At 31.6% G+C, this 18,142-nt stretch overlaps 1 protein-coding gene across 1 annotated transcript; it reads right to left on the bottom strand.

Moving 5' to 3' along the window:
- Positions 1-13,733: 13,733 nt before the first annotated feature.
- Positions 13,734-16,950, bottom strand: LOC105119350 (3-oxoacyl-[acyl-carrier-protein] reductase, chloroplastic-like). The gene is made up of 3 exons (XM_011017477.1): positions 16,514-16,950; positions 16,145-16,374; positions 13,734-14,218 (listed from the first exon to the last, which is right to left on the bottom strand). The coding sequence occupies exons 1-3, from the start codon at positions 16,875-16,877 to the stop codon at positions 13,940-13,942; spliced, it is 873 nt and encodes a 290-aa protein (XP_011015779.1). The 5' UTR covers positions 16,878-16,950; the 3' UTR covers positions 13,734-13,939.
- Between the last annotated feature and the right edge of the window lie 1,192 nt (positions 16,951-18,142).

Here is an 18,142-nt window from a genome sequence, read left to right as displayed (position 1 = left end):
AAAAAAAATGTTAATGATGGAAAAAATACACAAATTTAGAATCACTTTACAAAACTTGATGGTGATTCTAAAACTTATAAAGCTTAATGTAATTATTGTGAAAAACATTATACATGTTATACTATTCTTAATGGCACAAGTAATATATGGAATCATTTAAAAGTATATAAAAAGTTTTTTTTGTGGTTTATAAAAAACAAAAAGTTTTGATATTAAAACCTAAGATAGAGGAGGGTGTATTAAAATATCAAAATGTAAGAACTTTAAAGGCAATAGATTATAATTATGATGAATGAAAACAAGCACCAGCAAAGATAGTTATAATTGATTAGTTGCCTTTTAATTTTATAGAGAATCAAGAATTTAGATTGTTTACTAGGACTATGCAACCTAAATTTAACATTCCTTCTTGTTTCATTGTTATGAGAAATTGTATGAAATTTTATATTGAAGAGAACGAAAAATTGAGAATAGCTCTTAAGGATTAACGATTATGCCTAATAACAAATACACGATATCAATCCAAAATATTAATTATATATACCTAATAGCTCATTGGATTGATAATAAATGGAATTTGCATAAAAAATTCTAAATTTTTGTTAAGTTTTCAATCATCTAGGTGAGACAATTGGTCAAGTTGTACATTAAAGCGGGAGATGATAAAGTTTTGATTATTATAGTAGATAATGCAAGCTATAATAATATGACTATTTTATTGTTGAAAAATGTAATGAAAGATTGGAAAACTAATATATTATTAAATGAGCATTTGCATGTTAGATGTTGTGCATGCATTGTGAACCTCATTATACATGATGAATTGAAAAAGATTAATGTTTTAATTGTTAAATTTTGAAATGCAATTAAATTTGTGAGATCTTCACCTTCTAGGCAACTTACATTTAAAAAGTATGCAGAAAAGTTACATATAAAATGTAAGAAATCATTGTATTTAGATGTTGTAACTCGATGAAATTCAGTTTATCTTATGTTAGAAACTGCTGAAAATTTTGAAAAAGTATTTACAAGATTAGGTGAAAGTAGACCTAGTTATATAAGTTACTTTTTGAAGGTTAATTCAAAGAAGAATAAAAAAAACATAAAGACACCTAGTTTGGAGAATTAAGAAAACGTTAGAACTCTAGTGAAGCTCTTAAAGATCTTTTACATGGCTATATTAAGATTTTCTGACTCATTGCAAGTCATATCAAATTCTTTCTACAATGAATTGATTTACATGCATGCAAACTTGTTGCAATTGTGTAAAAGTAGAGATAGTCTTTTAAGTGAAACGATGATGAATATGATGTTAAAGTTTGAGAAATATTAGAGTTGTGAAGTAAATTGAAAAATTTTGTTGTAAGTGGCTAATGTCTTAGATCCACATTTCAAGTTGAAATATATAAAATTTTGTTTTGATGACTTGTATGATTATGCAAAGCACAATTGCAAACAAATAAGGTGAAAGATATATTGGTGAGCTTGTATGGGTTTTATTTGAAAACTGATAAAGTGGTGAACAATAATAGGCATAAACAAAATATTAATGTTATTGATGATACAGACATACATGCTTACACTTTGACTTAATTTAAAAGGAATTTATAGAAAGAGGATAGTGTGAAAAATAAAAATAAGATTGTGAGGTATTTGGTTGATGGTTGTGAGGATTTTAATGATGATAAGTTAAATATTTTAGGTTAGTGAAAGAGTAATACTTCAAAATATAAAATAACTTTAAAGGTTGCATAACATGTTTTAACTATTTCTATATTCATAGTGGCTTCTGAACCAGCCTTCAACATAAGCAATCTTATACTCGATCAATTTTGAAATTCTTTATCTCCAACAATAATAAGTATTCATTTGTTGTCAAAATTGGCTGCATCATGGATCAATTCCATTTGATATTAGAATCTTGATGAATGATTTTGAAACCTATGAAAACCTTAAGTCGAGTAATTTTTCTTATAAACTTATACCTTTTATTTTATTATTTAATTAACATGTTTTCAATCTAACATGTCTAATTTTTTATTTTGTAGAATTTGATAGAAAGTTTCATCTAGAATGATAATTAATTCAAAAACTAGGGCATTTATTGAAAACATATGGTAAAAATACTATTTTTTTTTATTTGTATAGCTTCTAATTTAATTTGTCATGTTATAATTCTAGATTTTGATTTCTAGGTTTTGATATCAATAATATTAAGAAATCAAGTTGTAATGTTCTTGATATGTTTCTTGATTAAGATGATATGTACAATAAGATTTTTTTTTTTTGTGCATGAAGTGTTCTATAACAAGGTTATTTGTTGTTTCGTTTTAAGCTTTTTTTATAGCAATGCTTTGTAATTTAAATTTTTACTTGGTTTGTATTATTTAAACTCTTTTACAAAAGGAGTCTTGCTAACTCAAACAAAACAGAAAAAAATATTAGAATGACTTGAAGCATATTGAACATAAGATTGACACTAAAAATTTAATATAAATAAAAATTTAGTGGCAAGACAATTTAATAAACACAAAATTAGCACTAACAATTTAATTTAAATAAATATTTAGTGGCAAAAAAATTATATATTATGGAATCTTGTAATAAAATTAAGCAATATTAACATCAATTATAAGCATATCATAAAGTCCAAAACAAAACAATATAGATTATTTTTGTTTTTAACATAAAATAGTTAAACCGAACCGAATCGAATCAAAATCAATTAGTTTGAATCCATTTTGATTCAGTTGTGATTGAATTGCTTTTATAAAATTTTAATTTAATTATTTTTATAGTAAAAACTGAATCAAATTAAAAAAAAAAATCAATATCATTACATATATTTTTAATAAAAATTGGCACTTGTTTAGCAAATCATGGAGCGGTTCTATTACACAACTGATTTGTGCAACGAACAGAAGTGAGAAAACAGGTAGGGTAAACAGACACACAACACAAGTGAAAGAGAGGAATGTCAATATTAAAAAAGCAAGTTTTATATGGGCTCTATGAGCATCATTGGCGAGGAGAAATTTAATGTAGCAGTTATTTTCCAATTATGATAGGAGCAAGACTTTGACCAAGGGGGAAAAGGGCACTATGATTAAAGAAAAACACTGGAAAAAAAAAAATAAAACCCATATATATTTGCTTGCATAGCAATCCATTCTTTGCCCTAATCATGTCGCATGTACTCATAGCCACATTGTTCATTTGAACGATTTTTTTTATCTTTGCTTCTTGTCATATAAGGTGATGCCAACCAATTATCATTTTGCTCGAAACCCAGCTCAATCCTTCAGTCTTTGAGAAGTGGTGGGTCTAAATTTATGATTTTTTCCCCTTCTTTTTCCTTTCTTTTGAAGAAAAGACTGTAAATCAATCAAATCAGAAATAAATGCTTGTAAGAAAAATAAAAACTAGAAGGGTCCCCGTGACGTATTGTGCTGTGAAATGTACTCGTGTGCTTCATCTACTGATTATGCATCTGGTGTATACCATCCTAGGGTTCATAAGCTTAGTTTGCATGTTCTTGCCAAACTACGCACATCGAAATAAATTTGGATGGGGGATCCATGATCTAGACGCCGTCCTTGCATTTGGAAGGCTGTTTTTTTTTTTTTTTGTCTGAGATCATATGTATATGCTTACAATTGTACATAGTTAAACATGTATGGATCTTAATTTTAAGAGTTTATGGCTTTTTTGAAAACAGGACTATTTATCAAGGAAAGATTTTAATTAAGATGTGGGCCGTGAATTAATTGACGTCCTTTCAAATAACTAGCCAATCCCTTATTTATTTAATTTCCTCCATCTTTTTATTATAAAAATAATTAAATTGAACCCAGTCAAATTAATTAAAACACCATGGTTTTCATTAGATGGATTTCTGCACCACAACTAGGTCTTTATTAGTTCTTCTATACAAATAATTACGTGTTATTTTAAAATACAACAGTATTTTTTATTGTGCAAAATTTTATTGTTCATTCACTTATAATTAACTGTGTGAAATTTTATGCTTTTTAATTTGATTCTTAATTTTTTTAGCAATTTAGTTCTAATTAAAAATAATTAATTTTTATTTCTTGTAAAAATATGAGATAAAAAAAGACTAAAATAGAAAAAAAAACCAAACATGGATGATATATTATAAATTTTGTAAAAAATATATTTTGATCTTTAAACTTTAAAAATTATTTAAATTATATAATTTCAGCACCTTAATAGTTTTTTAATTCAATTTTGATATATAAATTTATTTTTATTATTTTTTATTCAAAATTAAAAGACAAGAGAGAAGTCGTTTTATTTTTAGATATTGTTGATGACTATTTATTTATTTATTTATAAATATAACTCTTTATTTATTTGATTATATATATATATAAATTATTTTTATTTAGATTTTTTAAACTACAAAAATATATTAAAAAAACTTGAATGTATAATTTTTTCATAAAAAAATAAAAATATCTAACAGATCATATAACTGGGGAGTTAAAACAAGGTAATCAATCAAATTAGAAAAAATTTATTTATTTATTTTTCATGGTGAGATTTACTAGATATCAATAAATTAAAAATATGATATCAAGAGGCATGGGCCACCTTTTATTTGATTTGAGTGAAAAAAATATATCAAGTTCTTTTCAGTTAATATTTAAAAGTTGATAAAAAAAATTCATTTTTTTTTATAAAAAGTGATCACTATATGCATTCTGATATTCACCTCGCACATCTTTATATGCTACTAGCTCTACTGTCTTAATCATATAAAAATAATAATTTAATAGCATGCGTTTTATTATTGTAAAGAATTTGGTATATACTAGCTAAATAAATTTTAAATTCAATTTTCTCTAGAAATGCTTTCATTCTGACATACTAATTTGGTAATGGCTTGTACCTTTTTTATCAAATCATGTAGCCAAGAATTAATTATGTCATTGACTGAGTTTTATTCCTCTTCTTTTGACTTTATTGAGTTTATTACTGGCTTGAAGTTCCAAACGAGTATATATTAGAACTTTATGTATTTATTTATTTGTGTAGTTTTTTTGTATTAATATTTTTTTATAATCTTGAAATATTAATATAAAAAATAAAAAATAATTTATATCACATTACCAATACCAAACTCACAATCTTAAAATTTTTTTTTTTAGATAATTAGTCACTATTAAAGACAGCAATGAAACTACTAGGAGTTGATTACATGATTTTGATTTCATTGTTATTAATCTTTTTATTGATACCAATCCAAGCATTCAATGTTATTTAAACTATTTTTCAAAAAAAAAATAACCATTAGATTTATACATATATTTGGAAGATAAATTTATTAAATGCATAAGTTCTATCTAAACTTGATTTCAAATAGAATAATCGATGAAATTGGCTAATTATGCGATCATTTTGAGGGAAGGCAAGTAGATAGCTTCGGGGCGATCCGTAACCTAATGTTGAAATTAAGGATATTCTCACATCCCAGTAGGCCCAAAGGGAAATAAAAGTCCAAGAAAATGATTATATGTAATGACTCAAGGATAGACAGCTAAAGACTGGAGGAGGAGACATTGGGAAAGCTTTCACTTTCAGGTTAGGAAATTGAACCTCTCTTTCTCTTTCCCTCTCAGATCTTTACCTTCTGCTGCCTGCACAGCTTTTCTCAGTGGAGATTGGGCTCTGAAATCGGTAAGCAAAAACAAGTTGCCAATAAAACCCTCTTGAGTCTTGGGTTTGAAAACCTCTACTATTTCTAGTATTTTAACCAGGCAGCAAATCCTATGCATTTTGACACTCACCACCCTACATTGACTTGCCTCTTCTTCAAACCCCTAGTAGGCTTCTAAACCAACAACCAAAAAGTTGATATGATATTAGGACCGGCCCCAAAAAAGAGCATCAGAAAAGGAGGGTAATCCCCATCTCCAGTCACCTCTCACAGCGATCTCCTGCTTAAAGTACTGCTTCATCGCCTCCAGCTTTTGAAGGAGAATCAAAAGACAGCTCTAGTTTATGTTCGATTTCCATGCCATGAATTGGGTTACAAGGAAGAAAGGGATGGGGGTTCTAAGAAGAGAGCTGGCTTGCTTATATCTTCTTCTTCTGTTGATAATGTCACCGTTAGAGACTCCATGTTATGCTGTTGGGTATGGGAAGTTTAGTAGATTCAAAGGTGGTTCTAGTTCTGAGCTGAAGAACAATCCTGCCAAGTCTAATAATATCGGTGGCCTGAAAGGAAACGCAGATAAATATGGTAATGAAATTCTTGGTGCTGAGAAGAGGAAAGTCTATACAGGACCAAATCCTCTACACAACAGATAAGTTATTAATTATTACAGCTAGTCGTCACCAAGCTTGAATTCCGTTTCATTTATAAGATTTTTTGTTCTGTTTTCTTTTCTTCTGCTTTCCTTCCTTCTCTGAACATTTTGAAGCTTTTGCTGGAAATCTCCACAGTAAATGTTTCAAGTAGTCTTACAGATGTATATGAGAGTTTAGGGTATGAGATTTTGGTTGAGGACATGTACTTATATTTGTTAAAATTATAAAAGAAGAAATTAATACTCCTTGCAAATTTTACTCATGAAACATCAATGGAGTTGTTGGTGTTGTAAATTCTGACCTGCTTTCCAGATTTGCTGCGACTTGGCTTGTGGCCATTAGTGCTGTTTGTTGCTTCTGCTGAAAAAGGAAAGGAACCGTGTTGCGGTGGTCTAATCCTATATTTTACACTGTTTCAGATTACTAGGTATCTTAGATTTAGCACGTCTTAAAAGTGAAATTTGTGTGCGCTCTAGGCAGTAAACAATACAGGGTTTGCTCGTGCATGACCATGCACATGTATGCAAGTGTATGTATGTATCATGTATGCATGCACAAAAGACCTGTGCTCCAGGACTTGGCATGGGAAGGTGGATCCTAATGCATAGTACAAACATTAATGACTCATGACATGCCTGCACAAATGGCCATTTTTTTGAATTATTTCATCTTGGCTGGATCAAACGCACAGGAAATGGCAGGACTGTGAGCCTTAAATTCCTTTGGAATTTTTATCAGGGATAGTTAATCATAGAGTACAAGTGGTAGGACAGAAACGTATACAACCATCCACTCACCTTCAATTTCTGTCTTGAGTAATTATGTAGCAGACCCCACCTAGTTTTTGTGTTGATTCACCCTATGCCAGCCTTATGTCCACTATGCAATGGAGATTTTACCCAAACATAAACCATCTTTCTTCCTGCGGGCTACAGCATTCTTGCTTCCCTGCATAGTGTTACAAAAATCTTCCCGTTTCTTGAATTTTTTTTCTAAGAAAATCCCCTTCCTGTTTAGCTTATGTCATGTGCAATGTTTTGTAATTTCCTCCAATTTTCAAGCCCTATTCAATCCAGTTGTTTATTCAATATGCGTACACATAATACACAAACTACTAAAACTGATTCATGGCAGATGAAAAGTGTAATTCTAGCAGGATCATTGCAGTAGGGCTATGAAAAAGATTTAGCGATAATCTCATTCACTAATCTTTTCATAGTGGAAAGATGAAGAATTTTACAATTACATCAAAGCTTGAGGCCTGATTCCCCGCAACAATATAGTAATACTAATCATAATGCAAAGTGATTTAGTTGGTGCAACTTTGCAAGATTCCCATTCACAGTTACAGCAAAAAGGGGGAGCAAAAAAGTAACAAAATTAAACAAACTAGGATAAAGTTGGCTTATAAGAGACCTAGAAGATGGAAAGTAATCACATTTTTCAAAAGGGGAAGTGCAAAAGGAAAGGAACATTGGCATGAACATGAGAAAGACTAGATGGGCATGTTTATCTTTACATCATCATACATAACCTTTTATTTTTCATGGGGGCAACCTTGTTTTTTTAAAAAAAAAATTCTTTTAAATATCAGTAGAGAAAATTTTAAAAATTAGACAATTTGGAAATAAAGTTGAAACTGTATTTTTTTAATTTTAATTTTTTATTTAAAATTAATTTTTTATATTTTTTGGATTGTTTTAATGAATTGATTTTAAACATAATAAAAAAATATTATTTTAATATACTTTAAAAAAAAATAACCCTCTTGTAAAAAATTTGTCCCTGCTGCCTTTTATTATCCTAGTTAATACAGACTGTAGAGCCATTGATAAATTGAGACCTGGATAATAAATGGCTTGTTCCTATGGTAGAGGTTATGGAGTAAAAGCTAGAAAAAGTGAAGTACTCATTGAAGCCCTCAGAGCCATGGTCTCAGCATTAATAAGGTCCAGAAGTGACCAAATAACAGTGTATTTCAAATTTAATCTCAAGCAAAAAGAACCATAATATCTCTGTACAGACTCCACAGACTTGTAACCATAACTCAGAACCCTAGAATTAGAATTGGACAGAACACTGCTCATCTGCAACGTCTGGGGAGAATAAATAAAAAAGAAGAAATTTTCTTCTTTTTTTAAAAAAAAACTCAACAGTTATGTACTGTATCAAAATTTAAACATTCCTTTGGAGTTATTTCTTTACTTTTTTATTTGACAAAAATTCACCAATTGTTTCAAAAATTATTCAGGGTGCTTTACAAAGATAATTCTGTTCCTTTTTCCAGTTATCCATGGTCTTGCTTTCTTTTGAAGACAAGAATATATCAAAGTTAAATAGTTTGTCGTTAATGTGAAGTTGAAGAACACTAGCCGACTTCAAAATGTTATACAAAGAAGATTTGGCTGGTCCACCAGCTAGCTTGAAAGAGCTTGCTTGGCGATGTTCCTGTCTGCTGAGGTGAGGGTCTTGAGATAGCTTACTAGCTCTTTTCTTGTCAGCTAAGATAAGAGCCTTGAGTAGAAGGAGACGTGCTGAAAATAATACAAGCCAGGCATCAGAACTTCATTGTTTCGATGGTTTGCGCTGCACAGGGTTTTCTGTTCTCCCATGATTTGCATCATAAACGTGACTACTGATCTACACTTAAAAGTGTGCAGGGATTGAAGGTGAATGACATGCACATACCTGACCTAGTGTAGATGCGTGAATATTTACTTGTGCTTTCAAATATTAGATAATTGGCTTGCTTTGGTAACAAGAAATATATAAATTTAAGATATTGGATTAAAATGGTTTATATATTAAAGTTTTATTTAATAATTTAAATTATTTAGTTGAGATTATTCTTGATACAATATCATAGTTTTATTAAACTAAACGCCCATAAATTTAAATTTTATCATCATATTTTATAATTTTATATAAATTTTACACTTACTTAACCACTTAAGTTAATTGATTCTAACTAATTTAAGGATTTGCGGCAATATCAGAGATTTGAGGAGTTAGGAAAATGAGCCGGGGTTTTTCAGAGACCAGTTTTCCAAAAACTAGTCGGTGGATTCCTGAATTTTATTCAGAATAACCGGTTACCCTGTTGTTTTCTAGCTTTTTCTTTTTCTAACTTTTGAGGTTCTTCTTTAGCTTTTGCTTTGTTATCTATTGTTTAAGGTATTTTGATATGTTAACAAAACTACGTATTTCCTGAGGTATTCCTTTGAATTTTGTACAGTTTTTTTATACAATTTACCCTTACCGGAAACAAAAGGTTTTTTGGACCCTGATTTTCTAAGAAGGCTCACGCCTTTTACCTTAGCTTAATCAAAACCCAAATCTCAACTACATGTCATTCATGACGAATGTCCTAATCTAACATCGAATCAAGACTACCAGTTGTCATATAGTTTCCCAAAGAGTAATGATTTGTATATAGATTTTTTGAAAAACAAAATATCATGGATACTCGCATGAAAATAAATGACCAGAAATTTGAGTAGAGCTGAATTTCTCAAAGTTTTCTTATCGTAACTACACCTCTCCCGGTATAAATCACCCAAATCCCTCCAAAGACCTTATCTTCCGAACAAAGCACCTCTCCGCACTTCCATTCTCACCAAATGCCTTCTAGCTTCCTCACCCACCATGAGTTTTGGTTCACTTATTATCACCTAGCCTCCTCCCTCCACTCTATATATATCTCCATTCTATCACTTGAGTTACTTGTATGCTACGCCTACCTTCTTGCATATACAGAAGCTGTGTATATTGACACCTAGCATATGATAATTGGAGCTGTGTGCTTGATGCGCAATGGAACATTGTTACCAGGGGGGGGATTTTCTTTCTGAGACTTTGATCTTATACGTGTTGACATAACAAGTAGAGTTTTCTCGCTAGCCCTGCATTTTCATTTGAATTCATCCATGCCATGCACTGTATAAAATAAGGCATCTTTTACAGTAAACGAAAGATCATTGATATCCATAATTCCTCAGTGTATTGGTGTCACAGAGACTGAATGGTCCGATTTTGTTTTACGAAATTAATCTCATACAGGTCAAGTGATAGAAACAGTCGATGCTCTCTACAATTTATATCATTACGCTGAAAATTACAATCTGAGAGCAGCATTTATCAGTTTAATCCCAACAAATGCAATCTGCTGGCAGAGTTAAATGATGGCAGAAAGACTGTTACTATCACAGAAGAACAGAGCTTACAAGAGAACTTACAGGATGAAAGTTACTTCATCTGTCGTGGCAAAAAACTATTCAAGTGAAATCTTTGGATCAACTGCAAGAGATGGCGGTCTATGTAAAATGTTGTGCGTATGCATGTTGAGGGAGCAAGAGAGGTCACGTGCTAGTCATGAAAATGAATGAGAAGCTCCAGTAACTTAAAGTTAGGGGGCGTGATCTGTGATCTTGCTAGAGGATTTTGCAGTTTTCAAACCAGATGGATGTCCCAAATGCTTGCAGATGAAATTACCCGCCAACATAATCTTTTGAAGATCCACAATATTGGTCTTGACCCCAAGACCATTGAGCATGCAAACAAAATCTTCAGTAGCAACATTCCCAGAAGCACCTTTAGCATACGGGCAACCCCAGACCTGAAACTGATGAATCGACCACGCTGATCCCCATCTGGCAAATGCACTGTGTAATTACTGATTAGTTGAAGGTGCAAAGTTTTGGTTCAATATCACTGTGTTCATGGACTCTAGGAGTCACAGCAACCTAAAAATGAAGAAATCGGATGATGCATTATCCCCCAAAGCAACATGAACTCTTATCAATTTCCATAAAGTTCCACCACAATATTGAACATTAGTGATTCAAGAAACCCTCTTTGAGACATTCTTCTTGTCTGTCCACTCCAAGGGACTGCATCTCTTGTTGTAATATGTTGAAAACATTGAATTGGAAAAGATATTTATACCTTTTGATAATTAGTTAAGAGCAAGGGCGGAGCCTTGTACAAGGCTCAGGTGGGCTGTAGCCTAGGTAACAAATAATATTTTGCTTAATAAAAAAAAAAAGCACATTTGAACAATTAAACCTTTATGAATTGTGAGGCTTTCTAAACATAAAATTATACAAAGGAGAGGAGTATAGATAAAGGTAAGGACACAGCATTATAATTGCAACCCGTGGAAAATAAATGTTTTTGTATGTAATTAATTGTAAAATATGTTTTGTTTGGGGTGTTTATCTTTGTGGCAATGGTTGTTTTTTAAAGTATTTTTTACTTAAAAATATATCAAAATAATATTTTTTTATTTTTAAAAATTAGTTTTGATATTATCACATTAAAATGATCTGAAAACACTAAAAAAATAAATTTAAATAAAAAATAAATTTATTTTTTAAAAATATTTTTAAAACCTAAAAATAAACTAACTATATATCACTAAAGAGTGTCAAAACATGAACAATTTAGGTTAAAAAAATAATAATTGTGATCAATTGTGTTTTGTAGGGCATACACTTATATTAATTAATCATTCCAGGTTATTTTTCTCAAAATTGACAATCATTATCAATTTTATTAGTGTTTCTCCCAAACATCATACCGAGTTACAATATGCTTAAGCTATAGAAATTGCATATATGGTAGCTATCGGAGAACGTGAGACTGGTAGAGTGGCTAATCAAATCGGTAATTTATATCGAAGTGGAACTACTCATTAAAGCTCTCATTTTGATTCTATTTGCAGCTTAATAGATATATATGGTGCAATTATTACTGTGCTTGTAAGTATGGTTGAAGAAGGATCTTCTAACTCTATACATGAAGAAGCTGGTGGTTGTTTGATCGTGATGAAATCTTTTGAATTTATATTCATCTTATATTTTATGCATAAAATAATATGGACTACTGATTTACTTTGTCGAGTTTTGCAGCAAAAATCTCTTAACATCTTAAATGCAATGGATCTTGTATCAACTACTAAAGCATTACTTCGAACTTTGAGAGATATTGGATTAATCTTCTTCTTGGAAATGTGCAATCTGCTTGCACAAAATATGAAATTGGCATACCACATATAAATGCTTCATATAAAAAACAAATATAGGTTGTTCATATCAACAATAAGGTTCAGCGACAATTTACCAGCATTATCATTATGATATATTTAACTCAATAATTTATTTTCAGTTGGAAGAATTAAATTCTAGATTCAGTAATGAGACAGTGAAACATGTTAAAACTATGCTTCGCCATAAAATAAAATAGGAGCTCTTAGCAGATTCTTTGATGATTTACATTGAACGAGAGCTTGTTAAAGATATTAATTCGAATTCAATCATAGATGAATTATATTTTATAAAATGTCGAAGGGTGCAACTTTGATGGTATAATTTATTTTTATTTTGAATTTTATGTATTTTAAATTTTATTTTTTATATATTTTATGCTACATATTTGAATTAAAACTTTACTATTAACCTAGCAAATTTATATATTCAAGGGAATGATTAATCTTAAAAAATAATTTATATATACTTATATCATAGCCTAGGATAGGAAAAATTCCTACCTCCGCCCTTGGTTAAGAGTATAAATAATTGAAAGATGTTTTACATAGTTTTCCTAAGAGAGAGAACCCTAAGAGAAGAAGCGAGGAAGGACAGGGAAAGAAGAACAGGAAAAGAGAGGTGAAAGTCGGGGATAGGGATTTCTAAGGTAAGATATTTATGTTTTTATGCTTAATTATATTGATTAAGTTTGATTTTAAAATTTAAATGATTTAAGATATTTAATTGATAAATAATTCAGATATGTGGTAAAGCACGCTACATGCTCTAAGTTCACCTAGCTTAATTTTTAATTATCTATTAACACTATCAAATCAAGCTACATCAACACCAACCCAAAAGAATATAAATAAAGTTATTTTGAAGAAGAAAATAATTTACAAATTAATTCAATAATTTAGTGTGAAGTTTTGCATCTTATTTAGATGATATTATTGATAGCTTTCAATTTTTTACTTTCATCGTACAAAAATGTTTATTTATTTTGTGCTAATATTAAAAATTAAAAAAAATATTTTAATATATTTTAAGTTAAAAAAATATTTTTAAAAATCATGTAACCAAAAACAAACAAACGGTGTTGCCAATTAGGCTGGAATAACACCAGGAGCATTTCTAACAAGTTTTGGGATTCCTAGGAAGTTCTCGCCCACACCATAACCAGACTGAGCCCGTAACACTAGGAGAAGGCCTTGCCGTAGGCCTGGGTTCACTACTAGGACCGGTCTTTGGGTGAGGCTCTGCTGTGGAGCTTAACCCAAGCTTAGCAAGCATAGGGGCATCCCGGTCCCACCCCATTAGGTCCAGGTCTGCTTCCGAAGCTGAACTCATCTTCGACCAAACCAAACCCAACATCCAAAAAGCCACCAATAAACTTCATTATTACCTCACCTTACAAAAGAAAGCATCAAAGAATCGCATGAAAATTCATCTTCGGAAAAGAAAAGAATCACATGGAAGTACTTGAGCAAACGCAATTAAAAGATTCTCCACTGACAAACACTGTGCAGCAGGCATCTGAAAGCTCAAACTAGTAAATAATGGGGGTACATTGAGTTTCAAAGGGAAGAGAATAGAGGGACCCCTGGTAGGGTTGCCCCAGCATCGACAATGAAATTGTTGCCTGTCACATATTCTGAAGAATCGTGGATTAGGTAGCGAGCAAGTGATGTTAATGCTGGATCTGCTGTGCCAAATGTTCTCAAAGGGACTGTTTTCAGAGCAACATTACTGAGCCAGTCCTTCTGCATAAGGCCCTGTGTGATCTCCGATTTGAAAAGTCCGGGTGATATTGAGTTCACTCTGATATTGTATGCTCCCAATTCCATAGCCATAACCTGATATTCCCATCATCATCAGTTTCAATATTTCAATATGAATCCTGTTCCAGAAAAGCAGGGGAAAAAAATACAGATCGAAAAACTTTGAACAACATAAAGAATTTGATGAAAATAGTTAGGTAACCATTGAAAGCAGAAGGCACATGAAAGGCCTCCACATCTCATGAGGACATCTTGATTGGACACCTAGTTCGGTAATCTTAACAAGACTCGGGGACTATCGAAGTTCATATTGAGGGTTGAGCCGAAGCAACAGTTCAGAGTTGTCAGTCACACCACATAGAAATTAAATCTCAGTTCTGTTTCATAGTGTGGAACGGACAAGGATGATCTAGCTCTCAAGATCATGATCCAAAGAAATGGATTCGATGGCTTACCAAGATAAGACTGTCGGGATGTGAAAGCTGGCCAACAAAACAAGCAGAGAGAGGGCAACGAAGGGAAAGGAAAATATTAAGAAAGCAACTGAAGCTCTTACCTGTGCCAGTCTGCTTCCCACACGCTAATTCGTACCATCGATGAACCAGACATAAACTTTCATTGCCCTTGTTACCTCTCTGTATATTTTTGTTCATTTACCTTATAATTTATATAGCTTTCCTTGCTACGTTTTCCCTCCCAAGTACTACACTCTATTTTCAGGTTAGGTGATTCTAATCTTGTCAAATATAATCCTCAGAGAGAGTTCATACCTTAATGACATGCTTATATTCTTCCTCTCGAAACAATCACTGCACATCAAGGAAAGATTTCGCACATGATAGCTGGTCTGTCCTATCTTTTCGTTGATAAACCGTTCCTCTCTTTGTAGGATTTAACATCTTAGGGCCATCTAAACATGACCGAAATAATTTTTTTTATACTCTAATTTATGGAGTAGAGGTCCCGTGCAGTTAAGACTACAAAGTTTTAGTATAGGTGTTATATTATAAATTTTTATGGGAAATAGATAGAGAGAGTTAGAAGATAACTATCTGATAATTGGATAACTAAAATAAACTTAGAAGATAAGGGTTACTGCATATATAAAAGAACAAACGTGTAATAAACAGGCATAACCAGTAGTGTAATTAAAAGACAGCAGTAATTATTCTAGACGTGAGATCGTGGAAAGAACTCTGAAAGATAAAAGATTATTAACAATTGACAGATAGTTTAGTGGAGAACCTTAAAAGATGAGAGGTTATCAACAATTACCATCACTCGACTGATTATGTAAGGCGGATTGCAAGAAACATTCAAGACAACTGAACATTTCAACAAAAAAACTCAAATCACTACATTGCAATTTTATCAAATTCTCAGGACTTTTCAAACCTGAAAACCAGCAGGCAATAGCTTGTATGTGATAATTCTGTAGGCGATAAACAAGTAGGCTTACAATTTTCTTTGCAATCAATATGCTTATAGTTTCAATCCCATAAACTAAAAATATCAAAAAGATCTGTTATCCAGGAATTTCAATTTGTGGATATAATTAAAATATGAATCACTCTTATGAATATAAGTATTTATTTCCTATCCTAAGTTATCAAGTTTACTTTATATTCAAGTTGTTTTAATTATTTAGTTATTTTTATAATTAAACTACTGCTTGCATGGAAATAGATTTAATCATATTAATATTGTGTAATAAATTTAGAATTACATGAATAGATCTAGAAATAAACTCAAAGTTAAAACCAATTAACTTAAAATAATCCAGAGTTCAGATTATTTTAATTATTTGGTTGTTTCTTCATTTTGAAGACTCTTTATCCTCCCACTTCTCCTCTGTTGCATCTCTCTATTTTTATTTTTTCAAAATAATCATTATCCTCCTGTCGGTATTTTGAACTTCAAAATCATGCTAAAAATAATAGATGATCTCAGAAATCAAAATGAGATTGCCAACGTTCTTAAATCACACATAACATACATCACCTTTGAAATGGCGTTCACGCCTGTCTTTGAAGCAACGTAGTGAACGCCTCCAGGCAATTGTCCACGATTAAGACCAGCAATAGAAGCTATATTAATCACTGATCCTCCTCGTTTCGAATCACGCATTCGTATACAAACAGCCTTCGAAACCAGCCAAGTTCCTGTCGTATTCGTTCTTATAACATGATTCCATTCCTCCTCAGACAATTCCAATGGATCCCTTACAGTTCCTGCCATAAACCCACATCCAAAAAACATTAAAAAAAATGCAATTGATCCAACAATTAAAAAACATAAAATTAAAAGAACCCATTCTTTGAACCCCAAAAACAAAAGGAACCCAACTTTCTAAAATTCTTTAACCAATACCTCTAACACCAGCATTATTAACCAAGGCATCAATCCCACCAAAAGCATCCCAAGCTTTCTGTACGCACTTATCAATAGTATTTTCATCAGCAGAAACATCCAACTCCACCGCCACCGCGCGCGGCTGAATATCCACCTCAGTTGTTGAGGGGGGAGTAGGGAAAGACAAACTCATCTGATTGATTTCATCACATAAAGACTTTAAACGATCTACACGACGAGCTGCTGCTAAAATCCTGCAACCAGCTTTGGCCAAGTCAAGACAAAAGTCCTTGCCTAAACCAGATGATGCACCAGTTACTAGAACCACTTTGTTCCTTAAATCACACCATGGCTCGAACTGGGTTGCTACTTTGGTTGACATTTTTTTTTCTTCTTAGTATTTGGTTAGTGGGAATGTTGATCTCTAACTGAGAGGATGAGATGCAGGGGACTTGTAGTCATATAATATATTGTCCACGAAGAATTGCACTTGTGTCCGTCTGGTTAACAAGTCATGTTGAACCTTGTAGTTCAAAGAAAATCAAATTGGTCCTTCAAACTTGAATTTTAGGATGGAATTACTCCCTCCATCCATCCAATTTTTTGTTGACATTCAATGCTAAAACTACCAAACCAAGCCAATTTATGGGTGATCTTGTGTAAATAATAATTGTGATCGTTATTATTAGAGCACACTTGATACCTAATACAGTCTAAGACTCAATTTATGAGTTGATTAAATAAATTTAAAATTTAATAAATTAACTTGGATTTATCTTAAAATGGTATCATTAATGATATTATTCAGGATAATAATTAAAGGGAGGAAAATCTTTAAAATTAATCTAATCAAGCCTTAATAAGATCAAATCAAATCAATCTAAGTCATAAGGTGGCTTATAAATTGAGTTTGATAAGTATGATTGTGGTTTTTAATAGAAATTTATATAACAAGGGCCCAGTTGTTATCTTAAGAACTACAGAGTTAAATGTGACTAAATGTTGAATTAGAGGGACCTGTGGGGTGCTGAAACGACTAGAAAGGACGCGTGGCAATAGTTGGGAAGGAAGGAACGAAAAGGTTAGGTGATAAAGGGGTGGAGGACGAGAGGGAAGGAAACGGGACATTAACTCATAGTTGAGGGTTTTTTTAATTTTAATTTTATAACTATATTATATAATTGATTGGTTTGACTTTTTTCTATAATTACGTCTTCATTTTTTCATTGAATACATCTGATGATATTTCCACGTGTGATTTTAATATCATGGGCCCATCCTAAAAGGAAGTAGTCGATTTGGAGTTTTCTAATACTGCAAAGTAAATATTTCGATTCTTGTAAAATTACTTCTTTAAATAAATATTGATACATCAAGATTATAAAACAATATTAAAAAATAAGTAATTTAATATTTTTAAAATAAAACTGGGAGGGAGACTCTCGTTCTTGCACGTTTTCTCAGTTTTACATATCATTTCTTCTTCTGTTTTTTTGTTTCCTTTAAATAATTACAGAGCTTCTCCCTCTATCGTCAAGAAATCAAGAAAAAGAAAAAGAAAAAAAGAAGAAATCAATACGATGTCGTCGTGATCGAGGAGACTCGCGAGGTCAAACCTCCATACCACTCGATGCAGGAGCGGTGCCG

Source organism: Populus euphratica, unplaced genomic scaffold (genome assembly GCF_000495115.2).
Source record: "Populus euphratica unplaced genomic scaffold, PopEup_1.0 scaffold2796.1, whole genome shotgun sequence".
NCBI classification, from domain to species: Eukaryota; Viridiplantae; Streptophyta; class Magnoliopsida; order Malpighiales; family Salicaceae; genus Populus; species Populus euphratica.
The sequence above is the reverse complement of the archived record's forward strand: the minus strand, read 5'-3'. Positions and strand labels throughout refer to the sequence as shown.